At 37.7% G+C, this 19,810-nt stretch overlaps 1 protein-coding gene across 1 annotated transcript in view; it reads right to left on the bottom strand.

The window, feature by feature from the left end:
* Nucleotides 1-3,441: 3,441 nt before the first annotated feature.
* The window catches only part of LOC149302990 (F-box/LRR-repeat protein 17-like), a 270,951-nt gene continuing 254,582 nt past the window's right edge, over nucleotides 3,442-19,810 (bottom strand). Inside the window, exons 8-9 of the mRNA XM_089481735.1 lie at nucleotides 14,962-15,104; nucleotides 3,442-3,579 (exon numbers count right to left, since the gene is read on the bottom strand). Coding sequence (XP_089337861.1) covers nucleotides 3,442-3,579; nucleotides 14,962-15,104 — 281 coding nt within the window. The remainder of the gene's footprint in view (nucleotides 3,580-14,961; nucleotides 15,105-19,810) is intronic.

Here is a 19,810-nt window from a genome sequence, read left to right as displayed (position 1 = left end):
ATAATACCATGAAGACTGAGACTCCTCTCATAATAGATGTTTGGGGAAATTCAGTGCCCTTTACCCTGGGGCGTGATGTGTGTATTTGCGAGTGTCTACCCAGTGCCATACTACTACTACTGCTGCCGCTGCCTTATCTTCCTTAGCAATGTAGTCTCATAGCATGCTGCTGGGTGTGTGTGTCCATGGGTGCAGTGCTGCTGTTGCTCATGGTCCTGAAGTGCAAAATCGAGTCTGGATCTCTTCAAAAACTTTGAGATGGTACTGCTGTAAGTGAAAGATGAGTTCTGAAGGTGCCAGAGACTTTCCCCTTTGGAACATTCCTTCCCCTTTCATTTCCAATTTAAACAAACCCTCTAAAAACACAATTTGTTGTTGGAAAACATGGCAAAAAAAAATGTTGTCCAAATCAGGCCTCCATTAGTTTTATATTTGTTTTATTACTCTTATTCTTAACACATGAAGTGCATTTGAAAATCTCTTTAGGGGACCCGGGCAACCCCTGAAACTACTTGTTCCTGTCTCTCCATACCGCTTAAAAAGTGTTCAGAAAGGGCCCTTCCCACCTGGACTGTGCCAGGAGTATGAATGTTTGTACGCATGTCTATGTATACGTGTATGTGAGCATGGATGTGGGTGTATAAGTGTATGTGATCATGGATGTGGGTGTATAAGTGTATGTGATCATGGATGTGGGTGTATAAGGGTATGTGATCATGCATGTCTATGTAAGCATGTATGTATGTATAAGTGTATGTGACCATGCATGTCCGTGTATCCGTGTATGTGAGCATGTATGTAGATGTATACGTGTGAGCATGTATGTGTAAGTGGTGTGAGAGCGTGTGTTAGCATGAGTGGTGTGAGAGGAGGGAATGTGTGTGTTAATGAGGATGAGCAAGTGTGTGTGTTAGCATGCGTAACTTTTTGTAAGTGGGTTTACATGTGTGCCATAGTGTATGTTGCAGGGAGGATGCAAGGGGCAATGGTGACATAGACAAGCTGCTTGGGGGCTGTGATAAGCTGGAGCAAAAATGGCATATGCAGGCTGTTTAGGGGCACTGATAGGCGGTACTCACAAGCTGTTTGGGGCAAAGGTGGCACAGTGGGACATGTTGCTTGGTGAAGTTAGGGGCCCTGCAGCAATTTTCACACTAGAGCCCTGCAGTTTCTAGTTACATCCCTGGTTGTGAGGGTAAGCTGTGCCAGCTTTAGGGCAGCCACCAACCAATATAAATCAGCTGCATACCTGGTTGAAGTGGATGTTAAGTGGATAAGACTGCCATTCTATACCATCTGACTGACTTTTATGATACTAAGACCCTTTGGTGATTTCTTATAATAAAATATGATAGTTTTACAAAATACCATGAAAATGTCTTAAGATATCTGTTTGACCTCCCACCTTAAAGAATTCACCTCTGGCGTTCATAACCAAACTTTTGAACACATCTAAAGAGTGAAGTGGGAATATTTCAGGTTTAAAAATGTAACTCTCGCAAAGGGTGAATATAAAAGTAGTTGATTAGAGTTACCATGCCATGACATCATGTACGAAAAGTGTAATGTGGCCAGAATGCTTTCCAAGAAATACTATCTTTACCCTAGCAGTTTATTAGTTTGAGGGACTCACTGAAAAAGATTATTGGGATTGCAGTTTTATGAACTTAGGCGGATCATTCAACATGTTTAAACATAAGAAGAAAAAAGGAAGTAGACAATTGAGACCTTGCCAAAAACTTGCAAACATATATTCTTCTGCAACATAACACTCATTAAATATAGTCTAATTTTATAGCAGATTATAATGTAAGAAGACACATTATTTTTCTCATTAAAACAATATCACCACTGGTCTTTATTGAAGAAAAAAATACAAAGGTTGCGCTTAGCATTACAATTCTTCATGCTATTCTAATATTTCAAGTTCAATTGTAATAATTCCTACAGATAGAATGGAAGCAAAAATGTATACTTCAAAAAAAATGTAATTGTAAATTATTTATGTGACGTTTATGATATTGGGCTGACATTTCAATTTTGATAGTAAATGTCGACATCTGAACAGCAAACGGCATTGTTTTCACTCCAAGGAGCATCCAGGAAAGGAGAACACATGGTACTTGGAGTCTTTTTCAGAATAATGGGATAGCTCACACAGTGGTCTTACAAAAATCTTAAATTGGAATAGAGATGAAACTAGCAAAAACTAGCAAAGTTCTTATGTATCCTTCAAAGATACCCTAATATATCAAATAATCACAAATTCAGTATTCTATTTGGGACAAAGTGATTATCACTAAGAGGACTGCTCTATTATTTAAAAAGGGTATTAACAAGGGGCCAGAAATGACAATGGGTCATTTCCCCCATAATGTTTTATAGTTACAGTTTCTGAACTGAAAAAACACAAATAAAAAAATGTTTAATTTCTGTAAATATATTCTTGTATTTCCACACTGCATTCTTCCCTTCACACTTTATGTATACATCTATCTAGTGAAATATTAATGCAGATCCAATCTGAACAAAAGTAGGAAAACAATGTCTTCAAACTATGTCATACAACCCAAAAACTTCTCCCGGTACAAGAAACTGTCACATTCATGCCATTAATCTCAGTGACAGAAGCTAAATAAGACCTGTTTTTTTCTATCCATATTACATGGTGTGACACTTTACTACAGGCTGAATACTTTATTATGCAAGATAACAATCCCTTATAATCACAAGAAAGTGAAAAGAGTGTCGGTAAGGATCATATATCCACAGGGGTATACATGATACCATATTATACGGAGAACAAATGGAATTTCCCCCAAATCTCTTATTTTTTAATAAGCCTTGCCTGCATCAGGTAAATTGAGCAGATGACAAAGTTCTTTTTCTTAACATCTGTGGTAACGTATATGCAGAGCCCCGCCACACCATGCCACTTCCAAAACGCTGCAACAATGGGAAGTGTTTAGTGAACATCTGTCTCAGGAAACCTTCATTGTTAGGTTACTGCAGCACTTTTGTATGTTCATTTACCACACGCACCTGGCACTGAAAAGGCAGCACTAACAAAAAAGTTAAACCACAAAGACCCAAAATATCATAAAATCCAACAAACTTGAGCAAATAATGGTGTTGCAGCCTAATGCCACAGGAAGTGACTTGCGGTTGCAACACATCTTTCGGAACTTCTTACAATCACTTTGAGCACACATTATATCCAACCATTTTAACAATAAATGAACAAAGCTACTACAGTCTCTTCCAGAATGTACCTCCAGACCCTTCTCTTCAGGTCACGACTGACTTCAGTGAAGCTGACTGATATATTTAAAATAACAATAATAGTCAAAAATAAGAGCAGCGCTAAAGATTCTCAAATTATGAGCCTTAAACCAGCATTTTCCTTGGGCTACTCTGTACATCATATTTATATCCCATCAGTTATGATGCTGAAGATGCATTTGGTGTCCATCCCATTTGGTAGGCTCTTTCTAATGTCCTCTTGCAATCCTGGAGGACGGTGCTAAAAGTGATATGGGGATACTGCTGAACCAGCTGTTCCACGGTGGCCTCATTCACCTGAAAAGACAAAATTAAACCCTTGTTAGTACTTCTTTCTATTTAACTTGAATTTACCATCCAAAAAGGGAACAAACAATAAAATATTTATTATCTATAATAAATATAGGAGATTTCTATTCTACGGTAACAAGCTGCAGATAAAATTACAAAATACATGATAGCTCTTTATCAAATCATCTTAATTGTAACAGAATGCAACAGAATGCAGTCATCCCAAAAGCAGAAGTGGCTCGTTAACCTGTGCATTCCCACGTGCAGATGCATTGATTCAGCAGCGGTAACTGTGCAGAACAGCATGCGTTATAAATACACAGTACTTTTGTTACTGTGCCGCTAAGAAATAAGATGCAATAAATGGAATCTGTGAAAATGTAGTTACCTTCCTATACTTCCTAACATTAAAGACAAGTTCATGTATGTTAGGGCAGGGGTGCTATTCCAATGATCCTATCCCAGCAACATGCATACTCTTAATAAAGTATAATATGGCTAGTGCAGGCTTTATTAAATACTTGTTTTCTTCAGGTTGCTAAAGGCCAGCCGGAATGTTCTGTCTTTAGTGCAGATTTCACATTTTACGTGAAAAAAATAGAAATAACTTATGACAGTTGGTGAAAACCAAGCTAAAGTGTTGGTACATATAAAAACCAGTCCTCTAAGATAAAACTAAAGGGCAAAATAAACGCGGACACATTATCATGTTAAAATGTTATAAGCCAATCACTTATTCTCAAGGTAGCTCAAGGTCACACGACGGAGATGACTATGATGTATTATCAGAATAGTTATTAGAGTATTTCCTAGACAGAGAATATCCAGACATGGGAAAAACAATTTACTATCTCCCAGAAAGTGATGTGTCAGAACTTAAAATAAACAAAGATAAAACAATAAAAAGTTTGTTTGGTCTGTCTGTGCTACTAGACATTATGCATCTAAATGCCACGTTTGCATGTTACGTCCTATTTGTTCTCTACGTGTCTTAAGAAACACGTATACAAAGGGCAGTGAAATGCATGTGGATAAATCTAAGGCTTCTGTTCTCCGCTACAATAATTACTGAAATTACTAACACGTTCAGAGTGTGAATGCTGTGCAGGAGATCAATGCTTGATTGATATCGGCTTTTGTCTTAGCAATTTCCAAAGTGACATTTCCTTTACTTTGCAGGCTCACTAAATGATAGCCATAAATACTGAACTAAACACACACAGGTTTGTTATTTACTAGATCAGCTAAAGTAACTGGATAGCATCACAAGGAAGAGAGATACATACAATATGCAGAGCACCCTACCAACATATTAACCCATTAAGAGACTGATTACATGCAAATATATGATCATTGGGTTTTTTTTGTGGGGCAGAAGTCTAAAAGGAAGAGGCTAGATTCCGTGACTTTGGCTTCCTTCGGGGAAGGATTTTCCATAAGATTTTGGAAATCTATTGTGGGAAATTTTGCCCCTTATCCAGTAGAGCATTTGTGAGGTCAGGCACTGATGTTGGATGAGAGGCCTGGCTCGCAATCTCCATTCCAGTTCATCCAAACTGTGTTTGATGGGGTTGAGGTGAGGGCTCTGTGCGGCCAGTCAAGTTCTTCCAGATCAAACTCATCCAACCATGTCTTTATGGACCTTGCTTTGGGCACTGGGTCACAGTCATGCTGGAATCGAAAATGGTCTTCCTCAAACTGTTCCCACAAAGTTGGAAGCATGGCATTGTCCAAAATGTCTTGGTGTGCTGAAGGGGACATGAACTAGAATTCCTATTATCTTACACCAGAAAGATGATCTGGGGGAATGAGATTTGCAGCTCTCAGGAGCAGGTTCACCAGTGGTGCAAATAGGTTGGCAAATTTGTATTTTTTACCTACGCTTGCTTTCTTTAGTATAATCATATGATGATGTAACCTCTTCATACGTATGCCTAACCTGCTATATACTATTTGCTGTCACCCTCACAGGCTTTGTATTAAAATTAAAATTGTGAGGGCTCTTAAGAAAAATACATTTGTGTTAATTTTATTAAATTCCAGTTTGATTCGGCACATATGGGGAAATTGTATTCTTACCATTATATCATGTAATGGATCACAGTTTGCCTTAAAATAAACAATGCTTCATTCATAATGATATGAAATACAGCTTTCTAATTCACGATAGCTTTATTGAGTATGTAGTTTCTTCTGGCTTCCTCTTTTAAAATCCCATTAAAACCTGCAGCATGCACCTTAGGACTCATCTCATTTATTAAAGTCCTGTGCAGTCTGCACTGAAATCATTAATTTGCACTTACCCTTTCTATGCTGAAATCATTATTTCATGTTAAATTGTATCATTACAATTACATGAGCAAAACATTTCCTCGAGCTGTATTCAATCGCCAAATGTCAACCAAAGATCAATATAATCAAATAAATACCAAACAGTATTAATTCATACCATAAGAGGACTGAGCTCCACTAATGAACTAATAGTTCCTTAGATTGGAGACACTGTATAACTGGAGATTTGGAACATAATTATAAATGGGTTTTTTGGTGACTCAGTGGTATTAGAAGAGCATTTTACAATAAGATAACTTGGTGTAATGTATTTTAAGACATTTTGTGTTCAATGCACTGGATTTCTTTTACTGTAATAATTAATAATACCATGTATAATGGAAAAATCTGGAACGATAGCGTCCCTGATGCAGCTGTAAGAAAGGGCACAATGGTCTACAGAGGATACAGTTTTTCAAGCTTTCAAGACATAGAGATTACAAGCACGTCATCCACAAGGCTGACATTTCGCATTTATCACGAAAAATACCCACAAAATGGTATGTATTGTAGGCAGTGAAGACTTCCGCCATGCTGGTAACTATGTGGAGTTGAAAAAAAAAGTGCTGTAACAAAACCAGTTTGATGAGAAATGAATTCATTTTATTTTCATCATTTGGATCAATAACTCTGCCTCTGCTGTGTCCTGTTGCCCGAAGGCAGTTAGATAATCAATGGATTCAAACAGAGGAGGCCTTCACCCAGAGCAGAATCTTCTCTGATCTTTTCCTGGAGGACTCTAGACGTTTGTGAAATTCTAATTCATGTCAACTTTATATCAAAGAAATTCCACTGAGGTTTGGTCATAAAGAGTATCATAGTAATAACGATTTGAGATCTATTTTTCGCTATATGTTTTTTAAATCTAATTTCTTTCTTGCGTGTTTTCAAGTCGTTAAGCTCCTTGGAACTACAACACATTGAGCTCATATGCTTTTTTTTTGTATTGTGGAATCTTGGTTCAAAAGGGATATTACAAGAGGCACGCTATGACCTAACATACAGCAAGCTGATTTCAGTTTGTAAATATACTGGAGGGGGACTATGTATGTTTTAACCCCAACTGTTCATACCAAAGCTGATTAGCAATAATTTCAGCATTCAGAAATAATAAATTAAGTTTTTTTAAATAATTACATATCAGAACTGGGTTTGACATCAGCTCTATCCAGTAAATGAAACCCCATGGAGAATGTACACTGAGAATTAATGCAATAGCCTGATTGAATTGGAACGGTCTCATATTCACCATATTTAATCAAAACGTTATTTTCTATTGTTTTATATAGCACTATCATATTCCGCAGTGCTGTGCAATGGGATAATATTACGTGCTAAGTTACATTTATGAAGAAACCGTTATTATAGGTGTGTTCTTTTCAGTATAGCACCATAAGCTAAGGGTTACATGACTTGCGTGGAAATTAAGATTCAGATCAGAGTTACCCGGTGCAATAGTTACACGTAACAGCCACAGCCCTTCAAAGAAACATTTCTGGTGTTTGCTATGTAGCAGGGCAAGCAAATGGTTACATCGCAGTGTGAAGCATCAATCATCTGGTAGTCATTGGCATTCAGGCCAACAGATTTCATTACTCTGAATTATTGTTGCTGGCTGGGGGGTCTGGGCCCGGCTAAGCCCAGTTTCATTTACCTTTCTGGACGTGTAGAGGTGTTAGCAGAAGGGATGTACGTGTATATAGTTTTCTGCTGTGTCTGCATATCTGGATGTAATCTGATGTCAGATTCCTGCTTCCTCTTGGCTGCGTTCTGCCATTACTCACCATATCCCTCTATGCCTCCTATATATATTAATCCCACATTATGTCCAATAAAACATTGTGCCTGACATAATTTTAGCGTTATTCAGTGACTTCCTGTATAAATGTAACAAGGACAAAGTACCTACAAAAAAACCCCACTTTGCAACAACCATTTTAGCAAAAACTGTCTAGGTTGTGTTTTTAGCTAGCTGGAAACGGTCGGAAGGAGGTACTTTCCGCAGCTGGTTTTCTGACGTAGTTTTCGTTAGGAACAGTGTGGCGTTTTACAAAGTGTTGTCCACGTTCCCCTGGCAGTATATGGTCAAGAAAACTTCTGTTTTGGGCTAATAAAGGGACTTTGATGATCCCCAAAGCTTCTCCTAAAAACTAAATGTAAGGCCAATGAAAGGGTATTGCCTCACATAATGAAATACTCATGTTTTGCATTTATATCACCCGACTAACACAACCATCTTATACAATGTGTCTATAACAGAGGGGGGAGATGTATCATGGCGTGTAGACGGGAAAGTATTATCCATAACGTCTGCTGAGCCTTTCCTCAAAGCATTAGAACATCAAATCCAAGCTAAGAATACAGATTGATTTATAAGTGCTGGGTGAATAGATCTATCTGATATCTACTAGGCTCAATGTGAGAGAGTGAATGAGAATTCTGAGAGGCATAATCAGAATAACTAGGCTTTCATTTAGAAGCTGATAATGTTGCAAAAAGAAAAAGCAACATAAGTAAGAAGCGGGTGGGCTGAGGCTGAGGAGTGGTGCCACTGATATACAGGGATCACAAACGTGGGTGAAACATTAGCTTTTAACAAATACCACATCTTTCATTACATCAATCGCTTTAACATCATTAAAATAAAACAGAAGAAAAAAGCAGGCAAGCAAGTGGGGATATCTCTTACATAGCAACAACTTTAACTGGGAATTGAAATGTAATGAATGTGAGCTTTTAGTCTTATTAAATGCACAGCGAACACTTATTTTATTGTGTTCTAATGTATCGAGTGCCAGAGCTGTGTAAACTATGTACAGTTAATTTAGACATCCCTTAATTCCAGGAACCAATTCATTAACAAACAGATCCATTATTTCTATACAGCAAATCATGGTTATTATAGTAGTCATGTATCACGTATCCGAAGACTACTCCAACCAGTATACCAATGTATAGTTATACAGTTTGGCCATCGCCCTGCATTAGCTGGCAATGGTTATCATGGGTCAACAGGGGAGATCAGAGAACCCCACAAACCATGCCATCAAACAGAATCGAAGGAGGTTTAAGCTTCTGCACCTCAAAGGAGAACATTTGGATATGACATTGTATCCTGGCATTCTGCTTCAATGAATTACAAATGACTGATAGTCCTGTCATGTCACCCCACTGACAGCCTCAAAATATTGGGGTGTTACTTTATTATATACATTATTAATCCTAAAAACGTACAAACAGTTATGCTTCTTAATACAACTCACATCCCCTTCTATGAACCGAGTCTGTCTTTAACCCCTTAATGACAATTGCCGGCACGACACGGAAAAACAAGTCGTTTACGACAAATGACGTGCCAGGACCGGCACGTCTTTAAACGGGTGCAGAAAGCGATCTACGTTCGCTTTCTGCACCCAAACGGCGTTGCTGTAATACCTCGACCTCGAGGCATTTAGCAACGCCACGATCGGCACCAGGGGCGTCAACAACCGCTGTACATTGTATGGCGGCGGACGCCCGTTTTAAAAGCGTTTAGGAGGCGATCAACGATCACCTCCTAAACTTAAATGGTGTTGCTGGAATGCCTCGATCAGGAGGCATCCAGCGACACCAAACACCTACCGCTAGATGGACTGTGACTGCTCCGGAGAGCGGTCACAGCCGCAGCTGCCGGTGATCTTCGCCATCAGCAAGATGGCAGCGGCCCGGGAAAAAAAATAATAAAGATGAAAAAGTTCGCTAGACGGTCTCCAGACCCTCTAGAGAACTCTGGCTCCACTTGCAGGTTGAATACAGGTACTGCATTCAACCATGCAAGTCAACGGAGCCCAGCTTTCTAATCACAGTGTGATTAGTAAAAATAAATAAATTAATAATAATTAGAGAAAAATAGTAAAAAAAACAGTAAAATGTAAAAATAATTTCCCACTGATGTCACTATCAGGGGAACCTTCAAGTTGAAAAAAATTTTTAATTTTTTTTTTAAAAAAGGCAAAAAAAATAAAATATATATATATATATATATAAAAAATATATTTTTGTGAGCAAGTCCTAAAATTAGCACATTAGCTTAAAACAATTCTCGCATGGAAAGAGTTAAAATATTGGCATATTAAATGCCCATGGGGTGTCTACATTAAAAAAAATGTATGATTTGATGGGGTAAATTGAATTGGCCGGGTTCAACAATGTCCCAATTAACACGGGGGGAAGGATGGCCACACATTTAATTTCCAATTAGAAAAATGCACACGTACCAAATGTGGCCTTTTAGTTCCCCCAAAAAATGACAAACCCATGCATGTGGGGTATCACTGTACTCAGGAGATGTTGCTGAACACATATTGGGGTGTCGTGTGACAGCGGCATATACCAGGAGCTGTAAATTCATACATTACATAGGTGTGTGGGGGAAAAATACACACAAAAGAATACTACTGCAAACTTTGAAAAAATTCTGGTGGTAAAATGTGTGCATGCAAAGAGTTAAAATACCAGCATTTAAAATACCCTGGGGTGTCTAGTTTTCAAAAATATATGGTTTTGTTGGGCACACTGAAATGGCCCGGCTCAAAGATGTACCAAATAGGACATGGGCAGTGGATCCCCAAATGCCAAAGTTCAACATTGAAAAATGCGCATGTCCCAAATGTGGCCCTTTTGCCCCCAAACAGCCAGGCAAAATCATTCATGTGAGGTATCGCTGTACTCAGGAGATGTTGCCGAACACATATTGGGGTGTTTTGTGATAGTGACATATACGAGAACCTTTTAATTCATACCTGAATTAAAATGTGTGTGACAAAACAAATGCAAAAAAATGACTACCACAAAGTTTGACAAAGACTGGTGGTAGATATGGTGCATGGAAAGGGTTAAAATACTAGCATTTGGAATACCCTGGGCTGTCTAGTTTTCAAAAATATATGACTTGATGGGGTAAATTGCATTGGCCGACTTCAAAGATACCCGAAATGGCACATGGGGGGAAGAATTACCAGATTTGGAAAAAATGGCTTTGAAATAGCAAGACGCTACCTGTACTTATTGCCCCATAATGTGTAGAAAAAAGCAAAAAACATAAAAACATTGGGTATTTCTAAACTCAGGACAAATAGTAGAATCTATTTAGCAGGTTTTTTCATTACCTTTTATAGATGAGTAAAAGATTTTTCAACTAAAAGTTAGAAAGTCATTTTTTTCTAAATTTTTCACCATATTTTATACTTTTTTTAATAGTAAATAATATGATACAATCAAAACAATGTCATCTAAAGAAAGCCTTTCTTGTCCTGAAAAAAACAATATATAATGTGTGTGGGTTCAGTAAACAGGAAAGAAGAAAATTACAGCTAAACACGAGCAGCGCAGAAATGTTAAAACGGCCATTTATCACGAAGGGTACAAAAAGTAAAATCAGCCTTTGTCACGAAGGGGTTAAAGCAGATTGGAGCGACCCGGTTTAAAGAATTTCGACCAGCCCAGGGGGCACTTACCAGCCCACCCTGAAGCACTCAGAGTTAATTTTTTTGCCCGACTTTTTTAAATCTTTCACGACTGCATTATGCCATCAAGAAACAGGTTTTAGTTACGAAACCTTAGCCTTATATCTCTAGGCTGTTAGTGCTGACATGAAGCTAAAACATTGTCAACTCTTACCCGAGCCCATATGCAGAAGGGATGTGTATGCAATCAATCAATGAATAAAAACGGTTAATATGCATACAATATTTTAATTGCATAATATAAAAGGAATCCTAAATCCTAAACTTAGCACTATCCATACAACTTTACAATTTCACAATATGAGGGTCACACGACCATGTATGACCCATTGATACTTGTTGTGGTCCATGGGAGACCATCCAAGGGCACATGCCTAGGTTGCTTTGTGGATAAACTGTCTATGTTATAGGCTCTAACTTTTGCAAATGTCGAGTTAAGATGACTGTAAAAGTTTCCATTTGGGAAGTTGCCATGAAGAAGGGATTTGGAGTTATAATGTTTCTAGCCTAGTGTTGAGTCTACTGCCCCATATTAAAAAAGAGGCAGTAATGGCAGGATATATCCCCACTAAGAATCTCACCACGTGCACAATTTTGTAACCACTAAGTGAAGTTTACATTATTTATGAAGCATTAATAAGTCGACCAGCCCTTTGAATACACTGAGAAACATCATGCTAAATGATGCTCTGAATACAAGGTAGCCTCACAGGTCATGTTAGCAGAGCTTAATAAAATTTGTATGTATAAACATGATGCATGTTAGCTCAGTTACCCATTAGGTGGGTAACATGAGTACAGCCAGCTAAGGTTTCTTTGACAAGGTACGTAGACCTCTTGGATTTGTTGGCTGTATTACATTCTGAGAGCTGTTTCTGCTGGAACAGGTTGCTGCTAGCAGGATCCGCTGAAACAGACTCATCACCGAGGGACATATAAATCCTCCCTGTTTGAGGAAACCTTTAATTCTCTTTTCCACCTGTTACGTGTCTAAGAAATATAATGACAAGCTGTGAGGGAAAATACCACCTATTTACAGTATTTGTGATGGGAAAGACTAAGTGATTTAACCACTAGTGAAAGGCATGATTATGCATTTGATATATTGACCTGCAACTATTTTTAAAATGTTTGACTGCATGTGAAAGTTATTCTAAAAGAAAAAGTAAAGTGGATAGTTAAATTGGATTTCTACTGTTTCTAGTATATTCAACACAAAATTTTATTTTACCCCAGAGAGGGGCTATGTAAAGTGCTACAATTGTCTATTTTCACAAAATTGCCCAGGGTTCCATAAAGAACAGCATATGGTCATAAAGACTGGGGACCTGGTGATACCTGAATATCTTGATTGTGTAGGCCATCTATTGTTTTTCCAAAACCATCTGCATTTACTTGTTCGCATAGACAGAGGACTAATCTGTTCTTGGTGACCCAAAGGGAAACCGGTTTGGAGATTTGACCTTCTGAGGGCATAGAACCTTTCTTAATGACTAGTGATTGACATGGCTGGGTAATCACCACATGGGGTAATTTTTCAGGGTAGGTGACCCAGAGCTCTTCGCCTTTTGCGGAGTGGCTTCATGTGGAGATGGAGCTAAATGCACAATGGGGCATGGCTAGTGACATGTGAGGGGGTGGCTATCTTCTAGCCAGGAGTGGACAACGCTATCCTCAGACTTCCTTAAATTAGTCAGGAGTAGGCAGGGGAGATCAAACGCTGCTTTCCAGCGCTTCACCCAGAGACTCCGAGTCAAACTCGGAGAGTTCCCAAGTATAGTAATCACTTCATAAGCCATTAATTCCTGTATTAATGCCGGTGGTTATAGACATAAAGTTACATTCTTAACCAGGTGTGACTACATGCTTTAGAATTAAATTGTCCATAATGAACTAATAAAAAATATTAATCATTAATAAACCAGTCCATGCTATAGGCCCCTGGTTTTACTGTCACTTGTGTGCGTCTCCAGTCTTATTTTCCCTATAAACACATTTTGCAAATGGTTATAAAACAAGGTGGAAAGCGACCTTAATAAAGCTGAAATACACAAGTGAAACCTACTAAGAATTATGGTACAAATTACACAGCAGCGTGGAGATTATCATAGCTAAAAGTGTAGATATCTTCTTTTTATGGTAATATTTGTTGTTCTTTAATTACTCCCATATATCTCTGCAATGACGTTTTGATGTTCTTTGGCTAATTTGCTAACTTAATTGTTTTTTTTGTCAAACATTTATATTCTCTGCTCGCTGGTATAAAACCGAAAAAAGAAAAATATTGATAGTAGCACATTAAAATCGTATGAGTAATCTCGCACGGTGTACAATTCTATTGATGATCATTAGCAGGGGCCAACAAACATCCTGTAACGCAATCAAATCAGTACTTGCCTTTCTATCTACATGTGGCTAGTTAGCCTAAGGGTTTATTCACTAAAGAGGGTGTTGGCAGGAGAGTTCACGTACATTATGAAGGGCCAAGCCCAGTGAGCTTCTGCTGCAGGAAAAGCTTTGCTGGCCATGTATAATGGATAGTTAATTCTATCAGATTTCTTTAGAGTACCTTGACTGCGCTATATGTATTATACCAGGACAGCTTGGCTCTTCTTGCTTATAAATTTACCAGTGTTGGCTTTTTATAACACAAAATGAATTCAGGAAGTTGAATGCACATATTGAATATACCACTTTTTTAACGAAAACCCCTAGGTGGAGAGCATTCAGCATGTATAGTAAAGGCATTTTTTGAGTTTGCTCTTTTACAGCACTTCACCTAGTGATAGGATTTGTCTTGAAAATGCACATTAATTATGCAGTCATGAAAAATGTTGGCTTTGGTTTACTTTGCTATTCATTCTTTGGCCCAGCTGTGGCATTTCCAGAATGGAATCAGTTTCTCAGTTATACATCGCATAGCATGCGCGGGCCAGCAGTCCGAGGCCCATGGCAACTCTATGCCAGAGTGACAGTATATGTGGCTACATGCACTAAAAAGCTGGAGTACATTGATCTTAGTGATGAGCTATTTCTCAGTATATAAATCCATAAACAGTGGAAGAAAGCATATTTGGGATCAACATATACAGCCCATTATCTCGTTGAATAAAAATTATTCATTTGGCAGATGAGAGAGACTCCTAAAAGTTGTATTCTGTTTTCTTTTTAGTTTAGAAAATGCTGCTCATGACAATGAAAGAGTTAAGAAAAAAAACGTTACTGTCACCAAGCTATTTTAATAAGATGTCTTTAAATGTCAATATTCCTGTATAACTCTCTCACTCGCGCATCTATCAGTCTATCCTGCCTGGTACAATCAATGTATGTGTACTTATGCCTGTAACTGTTAATGCATCAACCCATCAGTCTAAATATGTATCATTATTTTTATAAATCTACTTTTCTGTTTACAGATCAAAGTGTGCAATCTATACATGTGTCTCTTTGTTCTTCTTGTAGAATGGCGTGTGAAGGATCTGAAGTATTGGTGCTATATTATTATATATAATCTATACATATATAATACAATGTTGTTTTACCACCGTCTTACCTTATCACATCTCATCAAACCCAGATAGCGGATGGATTTACTACTTTGGGCAATCAGTGTGGCCCCCCGATCCGTGATCTCCTTGCACCATCCAACATCCACCGTCTCTATAGTCGCGCTGTACCGCCCAATGGCTATCAAAGCTGTGGATACATGGGGCAGAGGAGAAATCAGTAATCCAAGTTTCAATGACTAAACCACATGCACAATTACAATAGTTTATTTCTAATACACACAGTGTATATTTATGAAAATTAAAAAAAAAACTACTAAATTTCTGTATATTTTGAGTCAGCACAAATAGCAGAAGATAAAGAAGTACCTAATGTAAGTAAATATCTGGAGGTAAATTATATAATTATAGCTTCAAACGTACAATATTATATTACAAAAAAAAGAACTTCAAGGGCATGTTGTGTCAATCACTAGAAGAAATGAAAGGCAACCATTAGTAATGTATGCAAAAAAAACAAAAAACATTCTTGCTACACAGTGGGATCCAATGTTACATACGAGCTTAAAGCTTTAAGTACTTAAGTATGACAAATTGATTAACCCATTCTAGACTGAATGAATAATGTCTACATAGCCGTGTAAGGCCCTCAAGCATTAAAGGAATTAGCATCTTGTTTAAGGCATTCCTGTCTTTTTAGGCTAAATGTGGAGGGGAAAAAAGCAGATATTGTTTCTACTAAACATAACCAGATGAGAAAATAAGGTAATCATTTAACATTAACGAAATCCACAAAAAGGAGAAAATCTAAACGGATACAGGGTATCACAAAGATAGATGTCCACACAGATAGGCAAATACATGGATATATATACTGTAGGCATCGAGATAAATTGACAGATAATGAGACGAACAGATGTATAATTGCATGGAGAGAGTGATGACGTGAGATCTTATGGTGCTTTATAATTTGATATAATCAGTATATATCAGAAACATTAAACTCGTTCACTTTCGGAGTATGATCATTAACCTTGTTCTATAATTGCCCATGTCAATTTCCGTAAATTCGTCTTTGTTACAATTTGCAAAGCATGTCATTTCTTAAAAAGATCTCATTAGCAATTGAGGAGTTTCGTTGAGGGGCCAGGAAAAGCACTACTTGCAGAATATTAGATATCCAAGGTACTTAAGGTTGAAATAGCATTTATTAAATCAAATTTTGTGACTGCTCATTACGAGTGAAAAATGCCCTTGAAATATGGCACACTTGGTTGCCTCCATGCGATGATATTTTTAGTGCAGATTTTATGCAAAAAAAACAAAACCCTATTTGTGAATGATTTAACCTTTAAGAACCAAGATGTGTAAAAACGGTGCTAATGTCTATATCCTCATAATGTAATATATCTTAGCTAACTCTTCGGCTGTGGTTTTATATAGAATGTAACTAAACGTTTCATAGGTTGTTTTGCGTTTTCCGTAGAAGATTGTTATATTATAGGTACAAAGGTGGATTCCCAATGCATAATGGCCATATTTTCTTGAATGTTGAGTCAGATCGGAGCTTGTTCCATGGAATAATAGTGCCGCGGTTCTACACCAAGCTAGCGTATGAATTCACACAGCAACAGGTGACGCCTTAATTTAATACCAGACTCAATCACTAACAGTAACAACTATATAAATAATGCTCAAAGCAGCGTTTCATTAACTTCTGTGTTGTTGTTTTTAAATAACTTTCAATATTTGTTCATATGCTTGGCTTTATGATGATTTGTGCCAAATATATATATAAAGTCAGTGGAAAGATATGAGGTGCATGAAAGATATCAAAACAGAACTAAGATTCCAAATAGTCCTACAAAGGGTAAAAAAATAAATCTTGCTTTGCATTTATAGCATAGCCGTCAAACTATATGGCCATATATTGCTCAACCCGCCACTACGTCAAAGTACCCCAAAGTTGGTGAATCCTGTCTAATGTTACATGGCTATGTATTTCTTACCAAGGAGCTGAATCGGTGGGACTGCACTGCATTCTAACCCACTGAGCCTCTCATGCAAATTCAAGTAATCTCTGGCATATTAAGGGTAAATCTACACATATAATCAGCCATACAGACACATTAAAAGGGTTTAGATATAACCCTCAGAGTCAGTGGGCTGAACATAATGAGAAGTGGAACAAAACGTCGCTCATTCTTCTTGCCCTCTAACAGTTAAATCTTTACACTGATTAGCTACTGATTGTAGTAGCAAGAAACTCAATATTTTATCCAAGACACATCATCAGTCTAGGTGAGTGCATTACGGTCTAACCCTGACACTGCCAGAAAGGGGAGAATATTTATTGCATGGAATGTAAAGCGTTAACAGCCATAAGACACAATTGTCTGAAATAATATTTTAGATAATAAAGCACACAGTCATCCAAAAGACCTTGGTGCTGAAAGGCATTTTCCAACATTCTGCCTGCAAAAAGCAAATTTTTTTAATATTACAAACTCATGAAGTCTTTCTTCTTTGCCGTGTTAGTCAGAGGAACAATCAGCTGTGATTTCTATTTCACCACAAGGTGGCAACTTGGTCAGCATTCGGTTAACACTGAAGCCTCTATATAGAATTAGACTTAGGGGGTGCAGTGTTAGTTTATATATATAATAGATCTCACAATCATGAATTCAACAGGTTTGCCCACTAAGAAGTTGGGGCAACTGTCCTCATGTCTTAGACATTACCTGCAAGCTATATGATGTAAATGAAGAACTAGCTAAAAGGGACTCCTTACATGAGACTGCAGAACATAGACATCTGCATTTGGTGGGGTGGCAGAACTGAAAGCAAATGTACAGATCAACCGTAACGTATATTCAATGTTTCTTTATTGTTGGAACTGAATGATCACCATTGTAGAATGCGCATGGAAATGCACGTGGTGATTTTACAACCGCAGGACAGAATAAGCTCACTTACAATCCATCTTCTATTGAACCATACATTTGCTTTGCATTCACCTAGTACAAAGTAATGATGATTTTGAATGTTTAACATAAACTAAAAATGACAAAGTCTCAAGTGGAAGAGATCATTTTCCAGATAGTGAGCACAGCAGACTTTTTATAAAAGATCTATTTCACAAAGGGCTGCTAGTTAATGATATATTAAATATGAATTCAGTACCAACAGTGCCCTTGCCAGGCACTTTGCCTTACAAAGAAAGGAACAGGTGAGATGACATATGAAAACAGACTTATTAATTACCTTATGGTGGTTAAATCAGAGCAATGTATAGATCAAGGTGCTCTCCTGTCACGTTTGTGTGATATAATTAAATATATTAAAGATTCTGAAACTAATTCCATGTGTAAAACACCTTTATTTGACACACTAAGAATGTATTATTACTAATTTGTCCTAAATGCTTGTTTTATATCCAGATGTGGACAAGACTGTACACTGCTGCTTTGTCTTTTAAATGATTGAATTTTAACTCCGTTGGTATGGAGTGCCAATGCTATGCAAACTGTTGGCCCTAAATAAGGATTTTTAATTAGCAAATTGACAAAGTAACAATATAATTTTTGTGTTCACAGTTTTGCTAAGAGATCTGGCAAAAAACGTTAATACTGAAATAAAACATCTGTTTTCAGTATGTAATGCTGTTTGCACCATTGCAAACAAGGCAGCCTGAAAAGCGGTAATTATCTGGTCTATTGGACAAGTATTTAAACAACGTTACCACGTATCTCTCATTGTTCAAAAAGAATTAGCCTCGGAATCCTGAAACAAGAACAAGGAAGAAAAAGAAAAAAAAAAAACTCGGTTTGCTTGGGGGTCTGCCAATTTGACATCCATGTTTCAGGGCTTGCATTGTTTAGCGTTAAGAAGCCCTAGGTTCAAAACAGCGATGAGTAAAATGCGTCCATTAACATGCTATAAAACAGGTTAAATAGGTTGTGAGTTGTGGTTGCGAAGTATAGGATGCAATTTAGGAGTAGACTAGCTAATTTAATTTCTGGTGGGCTAATCCCTTCCAAATGGTCCAGATAACTAATCTTATTATGATCAATGAAGACTGAGCAATCCTGTTGAAAAGATACTTTAGGCATATGGAGCAGATGGCCCCAAGTCTTTTCTCTCCGAGCCATCATTTTACTTGAATTTCTTTTGTTTTTGAAGTATATCCGACTATTTTCATTTCAAAATGTACATAATGCTATCAAAAGGTGCAGCAGAGTGATTCTATAGAGGGGTTCTTATGCCCAAAGTCTCTAGATTGCTAGCTTGTGGGCAGGACGCTAACAAACAACTACACTAGTTTTTCTCTGTTTAATTGACTCTCTCTGGAATATATTTTATAACATACGGTAACTCTGGTGAAGCCGCAAAGGAAGTATGTGTGGCTGTATTGTGTCTACCTTTTGGAATAAATAGAAAACTAGTGTAACTATATGTTTATTCTTCAGATCTTCTGCCAAGTTTAATAATATCCCCGTCTCATAGGACCTAGTCTACTAAGCAAATCTTGTGTTTATACTCCGTGTCCAGTTTACACTTCTTGCCAGTCACTTAGAGCATGTTGCATTTTAATTTCTTTTTTTTTTTTTTAATCAAGGTTTATTGGTTTTAGAGGGTAATACAGAAAAAATGGAAAACGCCATAGGACCAAAATATACCTGACCACATACAATGATAATCACAGAAGTTGCTGATTAGCATCCCAAGGTTAACAGACGCCCCCCATCCACTGTGGGATGGACTCAAGGCATCACATGTCCCATTCTCATGGAAAACTTGTTGGCCCCTGCAGGGCTCGAGAGGATGAGAGAAAAAGGAGGATGAGGGTGGGGAAGGCAGGAGGGAGAGAGGAGACGTCTCCAGAAGCCGGTCAAG

This window comes from Sceloporus occidentalis, unplaced genomic scaffold (assembly GCF_023333645.1).
Source record: "Sceloporus occidentalis isolate IW3139 unplaced genomic scaffold, rSceOcc1.0.p SCAF_16, whole genome shotgun sequence".
Taxonomy (NCBI): domain Eukaryota; kingdom Metazoa; phylum Chordata; class Lepidosauria; order Squamata; family Phrynosomatidae; genus Sceloporus; species Sceloporus occidentalis.
Note: the sequence above shows the minus strand (reverse complement) of the source record. Positions and strands in the feature narration are given on the sequence as shown.